The sequence below is a fragment of the Melitaea cinxia genome, chromosome Z (assembly GCF_905220565.1).
Source record: "Melitaea cinxia chromosome Z, ilMelCinx1.1, whole genome shotgun sequence".
In the NCBI taxonomy this organism is placed as follows: Eukaryota; Metazoa; Arthropoda; class Insecta; order Lepidoptera; family Nymphalidae; genus Melitaea; species Melitaea cinxia.
Window position 1 is genome coordinate 9,422,886 of NC_059424.1, and position 12,978 is coordinate 9,435,863.

A 12,978-nucleotide genomic window follows, 5' to 3' on the forward strand; every position below is an offset into this window, starting at 1 on the left:
TTTACATTTGAAACATACCTACGACATTACAGATTACTTTATACGCACATTTTATTTTCAAGTTACGAAGTAAGATAAAAATATTTAATTTCATACTAATATAGCATAATGTTTTAAGATTCCAAACAAGAATACTATATATATTATATATATTATTTTTCAACTAAACAATATTTGAGTGAATAACGTCTGTTTAATTGTAACTAAGGATGAAGTAAACGTTAGGTCAAAATTTAAAGAATCACAAAAAGCTTAGGAATTCCGAAAACGCGGTTGATGAAGCAGGCTCTTGATGGTTTATATTTCAAAGGACCGACGCCGGGATGTCTGGGTTTTAACCGATTCACACACCTTACTTTGTACCTTGCCTTGCTTATATTATATCTGGTTTATTAATTTAACAGATTAGGTACAAAAAGTAATTTTGAATGAGCATAGAAATAAGTATAAAACGAGACGTCAGTTCAAAGGATTTTGTTTTAATTATGTTAGATTGTATGATACCTATGTTTATAAGGAAAGCTATACAATTTATTAGGAAATATATTTAGAAAAAGTATAAATATATTGATCATTTGATATGAAACATGTGGGTTTGAGACATTTGTTTTATAACTTAGACTACTTACTACTTATTTTTTAATGAAGTTTAAGATTTATTTTTAGTCAATTTTTTTTTCTGTTTAAACTTATTTGACCGCCTTAAACTGTAGATAGTATGTGACGAAAATATCTTTCTGCATTGTATTATTATGCTATGTTTTTATTTATTTAACAATAACATTTATCAGAACTAAAAGGATATAATACAAAAAAAGATAAGTGGACGTAATATGATTCAGAGTCACGAAATGTTTCTGATCTTTTATTCATATAAAAATTAGACTTAGCAAACGCACAAATAAAGCTTGCAATTTGGCCATCATTCAATTAAAAATTTATGGAGACGGCACAGGCATTCGCAGGGAGTTCGTTCGTTACCGGTTTTCGTATTGACTAATGCTGTACATCACTGCCATTTGGACCGGTTGTGTAGACGGTGCCCCCGTCTCCCCCTTGCAGGACACTTGCGTCAAGTATCGCTGCGGAGTCTATACCACACGCGAGCCACGTGTTGCTAGATGCACGCCACATTCGGACAGTCACGAAATCAAAATTCCCACAACGAATGCCTCAGTTCGCGGCATCATTGATCTCACCCGCCACACTTCAAATTAACTGATATTGTTTTTTATACGCAAATAGGTCTGTGACATAGGATATTATTCGGATAAGTGTATTCAATAAAGTTAAAATACAATCTGATAAATTGAGTAACTAAAGTAGCAACTGTCCAATTCCTGTTGTTGCGACTCACGCTGTGTCGAGTCAATTGCACCATAAGGATGGAATAATTTAAAAGGGCCACCTACTAACGAAGATTAATCTTGAGACAATTTGAGGTCACATAATTGACCACTCATATCCTTCTTTAACTTTTAATATAAATTTGTTCTGAAAACATCTACAATTAAGTAATCTTTACGATTTTAAATGTTAATTCACTTGAGCAGATGGTATCCCTCTAGGTACTATATGATATATATATTATAAAAAGCTGTTTACCAAATAACACAATAACTAAATGAATTGGTCTATAAATTACAAAAAAGACGGTTCGGCACAACGCGGTAATTCTAGTAATTTTTGTCTTATGATCAAAACAATATTTCCCTGTATTATTCAAAATATAAACGTAATACAAGTTTACAAAAATTTGTAGGTATATTTTACAAAAGGCTGTGGGTATATATATCTTGAATAATAAGATATTTGTAATGGTAGTTGCAGACATTCATCTATAGATTATGTATTTTTTGCAGGAAAATCTCAAACAAAAAGAAGATCATCGGTTCGAGGGCAACGTAACAAAAGAAGTAAGTTTATACATGGCGCTGTATTGAATCCAAAGATTATAGATAAGTGGGCTTAAATTTTAGGCACAATAGGAGTAGAGGTAATATTTAATTACTTATCGAGACAAATGTATCTGTTTGGATTCACGCCTAGGACAAACTATTAGCTATATCGACATTTATACAGACTATGTGTATAGTTAGATAAAAGTTGGTTTTGTTTGTTATCGCAAACGTCCAAAAAAATATACTTATTTAGAAAAAAAATAACGTTCAATTTTAAAACTCAAAATTAGCATTCGCTTTCATCGCAGTTTTAGGAATCCAGGTATAAATGCGCATTTATTATCGATTAACGATGACACGATCGGCACGCGATGTATTTCTACTTGTCATGCTTCAGTGGTATCGGAAACACGTTTGAACTAGAACACCTTCCTATTGTCATTTTCAGTATTAGAATGTTGTAACAACTCTACAATAGGATCAATAGGATACGATATTATCTATTTCTGAAAAGTTATGAGCAGTCTATGACGATTTATATTTACCGCACAGGTACAGTTAAAACTTTTAGATATAGGCTCAACTTATAATTAAAGAATTATAGCCATTGATTTTATGTACATACTTTTATATCCGGTCTTTTTGAATATTTTATCCCAATATATTTTATCAAATCTATATTTGATGATACTCAAAAGAATTAGTATAGGAACAGTGCGTGGAAAATTAGATTCTTAAGTTATATTCATCATAAACGTTATTCATTTTTTTTATCATTAAGTAATAAATATATATATATATATATTTTAGCGGAAAACATTAGTTTGAACGCATTTCATAGAGTGTTTGTATTATCTTTCATTTTTTCAGGTTGCTCAAGAATAGATCGTGCTCAATTCAACAGTAATCTAATAAAAATATTTAGCGGAGAATATGACCGGGCGAGATCTGACAAGGGCGGGCCCACTGTGGATCCTCGAGCTGTTGCAGACTGGAAATTTAAGGAGCTCGATCGGGACAGGGGTGGCACATTACAGAAGTCCGAGTACCGAGGCTTACGACGACTCATTAAAAAGGTAAAATAAATAGTTTTATTTAGATAACGTTATTCATTTAAAATCAAAAACTAGTTTATTTTATTCATGTAAATTTCAATAGCTTTTGTATCGTTTTTAATAAATCACTTGTAATATTGTAATTATTAATTTTATTACCGGTCCGAAATGTAGAGAAGAATCGATAAAACACTTAGCAGTTGTTATAAAAAATCTATGAACAAAAATACATATTTATTTTTTAAGTTCAACGGCTTTCGCGTTTTTAAACTATAAATAAATATGTTTATAAAAAGTAACGGGATCTTATCTACACATTATATTTTGTTCTTATTATGCTCGTCTACTTTCTTAATCCGGTCTGTTTGTCTGTGAACATGTAGCCACCTGATTATTTTATAAACTAGATTTAGTTGTGTAGGTACCTGTCGGTCGACGAGGTTCTAGTCTATCGGTTGTTCTCAAAAATTTATCTTTCTCTAAATTTGATAATTACTATTCAATAGTAAGCAAAATCAGAGTTAGATTGAATATTGAGACCCACAGATCACCTCATTGAGACCGGTCATAAGAAATGTATTTTGGCTATACACATTAATATGATCGCTGACACACGATCATAAAATATATAAAATAGACTAATTTAACACTCCAATCAACAAACAGTTCGATTAAATGTTTACGATCTTCTTGTAAAAAGCATGTTTTAAATTTATCTGTCGAAACAAAAATATCAAACGCTATTGCTTCAGTAAACAAGCTAGCTTTCATCTCTAAACCGTTTGCTAGTTACGCTTTACGTCATCATATTAAATATCAGTAAAAATTAGAATGAATTTTAAAAAATAATGATTTAATGATTGTTTTAACATTATATATTTTTATATTATATAGCATAATGTTTATGTTTAGTTTTATATTATACTATATGTACAATAAATATGTTAACAATTTATTCGTTCTCATTAGGTTATGTCAACGCAGTAAAACATATAGGTTCTCCTGTTGCATACGTCACATATACCTGTATCTACCAATCTATATTACTTTATTTTAAAAACTGTCATGAACAGATGCTCATATACATTACCGCGTAGACGTGTATGCAATGATGTAAACAATGAACCCTTTTGTTTGTTTCTTAACAAAGAGAACCGTGTTTCTTTTAAAACTATTGCTCCATTTTAAGTGCTCTTCTGTTTAACGATCTCAAAATAGGACAAGACATTTAATAAAATTTGTATCGAACAAATTATAAACGACTCGTTACCAAAAGTTAAGTACGTAGCGATACATACTGTAGATATATTTTTAGCAAATTTCAAATAAATACCCAGTTCCCTAATCAACGGTATCTTCAATTTCGTTCGCATTTTAGTACCTATTTAGGAACATTTATAAATATTATATGAATACTTTCTGCACTCGTATAACGTATTTGATGGAGACTTAAAACATTCACTTATGCAATAACTGAGCGTATCGCATAAGTGCATCAAATGCAATGAGATCGATTTTATTGCTGCCATAGCGGGTACAGCGTTTAATGATATAATTACATTTACTATTGAGTAGGTACAAGTCAAAGCTAAGTTTAAGATTAAAATACTACTTGTATTATTTATGAGAGTATTTATACTAAATATACTAATACTAAATGGATATATTAGTTATATTATTTTTTCTTGAAACTTTTTTATAATCATATCGTAATGTTATGGCAGTACCTACTCAGTATTTCAATGGTAAAATTAATTTTAAGTTATTTTTTTTAATACAAAAAAAAGTTTTCATTAAAAAATATCTATCGGTGGTATTGGAAATGTGAAATATATTCCTGCAAAAAATCCACATTTAATAATGTAACCCGACTACAGTGTTGTGTGTCTCGATGACGAGGGATAAACTTAGTGGAAAGGTCCTTTCAATTCCTGGTCTGAAGATCTTGAGGCTACGGTACTGTTGTTTGCTGCTACGTTTCCCTCTATTGATTATATACTATAGGTATGATGTATGCTAATGTACAACATATCCAAATTCCTATTTTCTTACTGAGATCAATTTTCTGAAAATATTAAAAAATAAATATCTTTAAAATACACACGCGGTCGCCTGTTCTTAAGATAAGAAATTTCAGATTTGTCTTATAGGAGTAGGTAAGAGTTAACCGATATAACTGAATATATATATATTTTTAAAAATAATTATTATTTTCAATTAGGTAATTTATGTTAATAGGTCGTAAAACCGAAACGATGCGCTCGGGCGTGGACCCGCGGCTGCGACGCGGACGGCGACAGCGAGATAGCTAAAGCAGAGTGGGCCTCGTGCCTGCTGACCAACCCCGAACCTCCAGCACCGGACTGTAAGTTCCTTCACACGAAAACATCAACCATACTCGACAGTTACTATTAGCTAGCGATTCTCCCCAGGGTTGTCAGCAGTACACTCTTTATTGCTTGGAATGGACACTCAGGTAGGACTGGTGCTAACCCTACATAACTATTTTTAAACTTTGTCAGTTGTAATAGCTATGCGCATGTAAAAAATAATTAAATAGACCTTATCCATGTGATATTTTATATTTAATAAGGTCTATTTATCACATAAACCACTAAAATTGGCCGGCTGAATGTTTTTGAAGGTTCTTAATAGATGCAGATACGTGCGCAAACATAATAATAATATATAGTCTCTCTTCGTTTCTTCATGTCGTTGAATGCAGACGACGATAGCGGTCCCGAGCCGGAGCCTGACTATAACGAAGAGGAGCCGCCGCCCGACCCAAGTGCCGGTAATTATGACCATATTTAATTAGACACAGCGGCTTACAACACGCTTTACAATAATAAAAAAATAACGTCACAATAACTATAACATTAATTTGGCTGTAAAATATAATAAAATGAATTGGGTAAACATTTCTTTAAGATTAAAAAAAAAAATACCTTTAACGCAGTAGAGATACGGTGAAGTTATAATGAAGTATTTTAAAACTAAATTATTTATAAGGAGTTATTTATGTAGAATAGTATATATAATTGTGCTATAACTATAATTATGACAAATAAATACAGTCATATATGAATAATAGAATATTAACCTAAAAGAAAATACTGCAAGATAATATAAAGCAATAATTAAAATTCTTAGACACATTACTCACGAGTGGATATCACTGGAATTGTGAGTCACTTTTCTAGTTATAATGTTTCGTCTCACGGGATTAAAAATATCTAGAAAGTAAACATATACTATTTAACTCAAACTAAATAGAAAATTTTACGAAATAGGTACATATGAATCGTCATTGGGAATTAATCCTCAGTAATCTTAACTCTCTTTAATTGCTATGTATATAATATTCTGTAATTGTAAAGACTTGTTAATTGCCCACTCGCAAATAAAGTTTTTTTTTCTATAAGATAGAGGAGTCGAAAATTATCCCGCTACGCAAATTCACTTCGTGTTGTCGAATATACTTACCTAACAATTTGTTCCAAAACATGCAGATTATGTTCGCGCTTAATATCTATTTGCAAATCTGTCATGGCATCCCACAAAAGAGAAGTGTAGTTGATTAATGTCTAACACCCAATCCTCCAATATGGACAAAGAGGACTTTGGTCAACATTGGGGATGTTACAAGCTGAGTCAATCGTTCAAGATATATTTGTAAATTTGTATTATATTTAAATTCAAGTTAGTGACTTCTCGGTGTTCAGTGTTGCCAGGTATCATGAGAAACTCGTTTGCGCCCGACGGCTCGGTCGCGAGGGAAGACGAAGCGAACGACTGTCTTACCGACCGCCAGGCCGTATTAGACGAACAGGTAACCAAGCTAATTTTATTTTTTGTTGACACATCATGCCTGCCTGCGTTTTTTGAATGTTTTAGGATTATTTTTTTTTTAGTTTGAATTTGGTTAGTTTTAATTATGTTTAGTTTGAATTTCTCTACTATAGGAAATTTACACGAAAAATATTTTTCACAAAATATTTTTCGTGTAAATCAGACTTTAGATGTCGACTACACCACTGCATATGGTATTCCGTGGATTTTATGACTGATTCCTGGGAATCAGTATATATATCTATATAGCCCTGGGGCTGTATAGATATAGCTGAATTTATCTCGCTTGTCCCCCTTCTTGTTGCTTTTTTAGTTTTAATGCAGATGAAGTAAAAGCAGAGGGAGCCTCTAAAGCTATTCGGAGCTATGCCATTGCTGCATCTGCCGTTTATGCTCTTTAAATTGATTTTTCTCGTGTGCATGTGATATATTTATTTCACGGATTTTAAAACGCTGTCATAAGAATATTCTGCACTATTGAATGCCTTGCGACGTCTTAATTGCGATTATGTTCTTATATGCTGAAGCGATTTTTATGACTTTTTTGTGCTCTTTATACTTTATGATGTTTTAGATATATATTAAAAAGTCGGTCACTGACAGCTATTTATTAAAAAGTTGTCATTAGTATTTATGTATAATATAGATACGAATTGGTCAGCCTTTTAAACGTGTTCGTTTTATTTTACCCTAACACTAACTGCATTTTGTTATTTTTATCTTTACTTATTTTTATAAGATGATGTTTCTCAATATCATTATGGAATACTTGATTTTATATTATTTATTTTTTGTGGATAACATTTACGTAAATAATACAGGCATCTTGTGTTTAAAGATGAGATAGTTAAATTTGTGCTCTTGTTTATTATTTAAGGCTGTATTATAAAAATGTGAATACTAGAAATACTAATAGAAAATGAGCAGTAGAAGCTTCATGTAATAGATAATAATTAACCTCATTTATGAATAGACTAACCACTCAGAACCGTAAAGGTGGTCTATTTAAAGTAAATTTGGTGTTTTTTTTTTTGAAATAGAAAGCGGGTAGTGCAGTGCTTTACGTGCCAGAGTGTATGGGCGATGGGAGGTATGCGAGGGCGCAGTGCTACCGCTCCACTGGCTACTGCTGGTGTGTCCACCAAGACACGGGCAAACCCATACCAGGGTCCTCGGTCAAAGACAAGAAACCCGACTGCGACGCCGCGCCACAACACGCCAGCCCTATGAGAGGTTTCATATACATTTTTTTAGGAAACAAACAGTACAAAAACATACAGCAAATACACCAACCAACAAAGTTTCCAACAGTAAAAAATATAATATAAATTAACTAAAAAGCACATATTAATAAGAAATCATCAATTAAAAAACAGAAATCAAATAATTTCAATCCAAAGTAAAATCAATTATCAGATATTTTTGAAATATCTAAATAGTATCAAGTATAGAGAAAAACGTTCGGCGTCGGACCGCTTTCTAGCTTTACTAGGCAGTCACAGGACTGTCGATCTGCAGATTGTAATAAATCGCCTGTGGAATAAGCGTAATGCATGATGTAAACGAAAGGTATGGGCAAATAAAAAAAAATATAGTATCAAGTTAAATTATGACCAGCCAGGAACATGTCGATTTTACTTAATTACGGTTATTGACTTTATTGCTTGATTTTTTGCAGAAAGTAGATGTCTAGCCATTTCGTTAAATAACGCTAATTTAATCATTCGGTGAAACGTGGATTAACTGAAACTGGTGAAATATAAAGATCATTGTTTGGGTCATATTTTTAGGATACCTACCGACATTTATTATTTTTAAACATTACTATAAAGCTTATAGCTTAATCATTATACACAGTATAAAACAAAGTCGCTTCCCGCTGTCTATATGCTTAGATCTTTAAAACTACGCAACGGATTTTGATGCGGTTTTCTTTACTAAATAGTGATTCCAGAGGGAGTTTTACATGTATAATACATGCATAATATAGTATAAAATCACTGATCATTTTTACAACCGTGCGAAGCCGGGGCGGGTCGCTAATATTTTTGAAAATATCATTTGTAAGACTGGGAACTTGTTTTACATATTGTTACTAAAAAGATTTGTGTTGACTTTGCAAGAATCAAATTCTAGAAATAAGGAAAGAGGACAGACTACGACACTAGACATGATCTTTATCCATCTCCTAAATGGATATAAATTGTTTTACTATCTACTTTAGTATGCTAAAGATAAATCAAGGAAGGGTTTGACTGGAAAATTCCTGACCAGATCATATTAATCAATTTAAAATAAAATGTAGTCTGGTCAGGAATTTTTAGCCAACTAGTATTTTTCTAATATACTAAAATAAATATAAAATAATTTTCATCCATTAAGCAGATGGTTGAAGTTCGTCTTTAGTTTGTATCTCATACTTTTTAGGCGACTTTTAAGTCATCTATGTTTTCCGTTTAAAATGGCATAATAATTTAAGAACAAATACAGGCGAGTAGTCAATAAACGTTGTTCAGTGAAAAAGTTAAATTTGTATTGGAATAATTGCTGCAACGCACTATGTAAAAATATTAATGCTGTGTAGAGGCTTAGGTACTACTCGTATGTGTAGGTACACATCATTTGTGTATAGTTTTATAAGATAGTTGTTTGAACGCTAATCGGAAGAATCCAATAACTTATTTAAGACGTATATATTGGACTCTTCCGGAAGACAATTACTGTCTTGTCTTTAAAACTATGAAATATGTATTATACTTCTAGATACTCACCAATACTGTGCGAACACATTCATATAAAGTAAGCTACAGGTGTGAAATAAATAAAATGAAACCATACTATTGAGAAAAAAAAAACATTTTATGTATTCCAATCAATATCTAGCACTAACAAGAAACAAAAGCGATAACACTTTTCCCTGATGAATGTATCTAATTTGTATATAATATTTGCAGAAGTTCACTATTTAACTACTTCTTTTATTCCTCTTCAATTGTAACTACATAATTATAACCATGAAACGTGACAACTATTAACATTAAAATATTATAGCTAACATCAAAAGCTACTTAGAACATTTACTGAAGGCGATTTAACTTACTATAGTATGAATAATAAATAGTGCTGAATACAAGATGCACGATGATGCATTTACGAAACAAATAAATTTTACTAAAAAGTACTGTCTATTAAAATGTATAAAATCAGACTTTCGTTTAATTTAGGACAATATTTCTATTATTGAGAACTAAACAAAAGCGCGCACGTTATATTTAAAAAAGCTAACATATTCTTTTGAAATAGTTTTACATAGAGAATTAATATAATTCACAAAACAGCTCTTTACTAACACATTAATTAGACTAGTAACTTATTAATATGCAAGAGATCTGTAACTCCTGATAAAATCCAAGCTTTCCTGAATACGTTTCGATGTATACTTGTACACATCTGAACGTATTCAGGAAGAGTGTAAAGTACACAATTTTATAAATTGTTAAAGACAACATGCCCTTACTACTTACCTTGTTAAAATTATATCATAACAGTTACATGTTATATACTCAATATTTAAGTTTTGCATGATTTTTACGCATACGTTTTCAAGGGGTAGAGGACTTTCCCATAATGTATTTATAAAACTTATGTTAATGTTCCACATTATAAAGTTAAATAATAGTTCAAATTAACTAGAACTTTTCAAATTTTTTAAACTATTTGAAAAGTCAGTCAGTCAATCAGTTCAGCTTATTGCAGTCCACTGCTGGACATAGGCCTCCCAAGTTCGCGCCAGACGTCCCGGTCTTCTGCATTCCTCATCCAGCCCACACCGGCAATCTTACGTAGATCGTCGGTCCAACGGGGCAGAGGACATCCCACACTGCTTTTGCTAAGACGCGGTCTCCACTCCAGGACCCGTCTGCTCCAACGGCTATCGGTCCTGCGACATGACCAGCCCACTGCCACTTCAACTTGCTAATTCTGTGGGCTATGTCGATTACTTTCGTTCTCTCGCGGATAGTCTCATTTCTAAGCCTATCTTTGAGAGAAACCCCTAGCATAGCCCGTTGAGCGACTTTAAACTTGTGGACCAGTCCTTAGTCAGTGTCCACGTCTCGGCTCCGTATGTTAACACAGGCAGGACGTAATGCTCGAAGACTTTTGTCTTCAAGCATTGCGGAATTTTCGAAGTGAAGACTCGACGAAGCCTGCCAAACGCCGCCCAGCCCAACTGAATCCTCCTGTCGGCCTCCTTCTCGAAGTTGTTGCGGCCCAGTTGGATGGTATGGTCTAGGTAAATATAATCCTGAATAACTTCGAGAAGGGTACCATCGAACCGATACCGGTCTCGGTATGACTTGGTTGTTAAACATAACTTTCGTTTTGTCTAAGTTCATACCGAGGCCGACCCGTCGGGAGGACTCGTTTAGGCCGGCCAGCATTTGGCCTAGCTCATCCAACGTCTCCGCAAAGATGACGATATCGTCGGCGAAACGAAGGTGAGAGATGTATTCGCCATTGACGTATTTGAAAAGTATGAAATAATAACATTCAACTTTAAAAATGAGGAAGACCTAATGTACACACACACACACACATATATATATATATATATATATATGATATATTTTGTATAACTTGATTCAAATCTTTCATTTTAGGTTGTCCTGAACCAATGAAAACAAATTTTCTACGTGATTTGTTGGCTTTTTTCACGTCGAAAATGACAACTTCAATTAACGGCACAGGACCGGGGTGAGATGGTGTATTATTATATACTTAAAAATTAGGACAATAATAAACTGGCTTGTGTTATTATGCCATTTAACGACTAAAAAGACATGAGTAGGTACAATCCTTTGTTGAAAATTTTTTATTAATATAATTAACTAGCACTTAAAACTTGTAAGTAAATATTGCACAACTTATACCATTTTTCACTATATTGTATAAAAAAGTTAATCACCTCCTTTAATTAAAATATATATATACAAAATGTTATAAAAAAGTTTGATAATTTCTCATTTATAATCTCAATTTCAGGGACATGGTAAAATGGGGTGCATCGAAAGAGGAACAGGCGGCGACTTGGACTTACGTGATGTTAGACAAAGATAAGAATAAAGCGTTGGAGAGACGAGAGTGGAAGGCTTTTCATCAGCTGATATCCAATATGGAGTCTTTGAGACGATGCGGTCGGAAACTACCGCGCTACTGTGACGTTAATCACGACACCAAAATCAGTATTACCGAGTGGATGGCTTGCTTAGAGGTCAATCAAGTTTCGCAGGGATACACGAGTGAGCAAATATAAATTAAAATATAATAACGCCATCGAATATAACATTTTTATTTATATCTAAACATTTTGTATTAAAACACAACAACCACTTTTCTAGACTAAACATCAGTTTTTTTTTAGCTGAAGTCACAAAAACACCGACTAACCCAAGAAGGAAAGGACCAAATCCTTTAGAGTCGATTCTCAAGGCGGACGACTAATTAGGAAACAACTTAAGGAGTTCTCTCGGATTGATATCCAATATTTCAATTCTTGAAACTATTGGATGTAAGTTCGTAATGGAAGTCTATGATAAGATGCGATCATGTGGCGATGAAGCGGCGATGTGCAAGTTTGTGCATGAAAATAAAGGAACTTGATCAGTGACTAAACTTTATAAGAATATTAAATTAATTTATTATACAACTATATGTTAGTCTCATTAATCTTGCAACTCGTATTGTTCAAGAAGTGATTATGTTAATATTGACTATACTTGCTTTCACTTCAGTGTTCTGCATTTTAAGTCGTCTTGCGTTTACAATCGCGTATATTAGCATAGTCATCGACATATGTGTTTATATATTCAATTACTATCGCACCACAAGTCGGTGTACACTTGTTTAATTTAACATCAATGTGTTTATTTTATATTTTGAATATTGTGTGAGAAGAGCTTTCACTATCTGATTAATATTAAGCTTGCAAATAACGACAGATACATTTGTATTTAAAAATATGACTAAGTTAAATATTAGGTTTTTCGACACTAAAAAGCTGTATTGAATTAATATTTATAAAAAATTTAGTCAATATAAAATGTAAGAGTTATGTGATATTTTTTTTCCTTTTCTATTACTAATTGCTAAATAAATATTTAGTACTTGAA

At 32.5% G+C, this 12,978-nt stretch overlaps 1 protein-coding gene across 1 annotated transcript in view; it reads left to right on the forward strand.

Moving 5' to 3' along the window:
* LOC123668765 (SPARC-related modular calcium-binding protein 1) overlaps positions 1 to 12,920 on the forward strand; it is a 32,342-nt gene extending 19,422 nt beyond the window's left edge. The window contains exons 4-12 of the mRNA XM_045602460.1: positions 1,863 to 1,916; positions 2,772 to 2,977; positions 5,195 to 5,321; positions 5,649 to 5,750; positions 6,682 to 6,788; positions 7,849 to 8,041; positions 11,470 to 11,563; positions 11,852 to 12,108; positions 12,231 to 12,920. Of these exons, the coding sequence (XP_045458416.1) occupies positions 1,863 to 1,916; positions 2,772 to 2,977; positions 5,195 to 5,321; positions 5,649 to 5,750; positions 6,682 to 6,788; positions 7,849 to 8,041; positions 11,470 to 11,563; positions 11,852 to 12,108; positions 12,231 to 12,310 (1,220 nt within the window). The 3' untranslated portion in view covers positions 12,311 to 12,920. The remainder of the gene's footprint in view (positions 1 to 1,862; positions 1,917 to 2,771; positions 2,978 to 5,194; positions 5,322 to 5,648; positions 5,751 to 6,681; positions 6,789 to 7,848; positions 8,042 to 11,469; positions 11,564 to 11,851; positions 12,109 to 12,230) is intronic.
* The last annotated feature ends 58 nt before the right edge of the window (positions 12,921 to 12,978 follow it).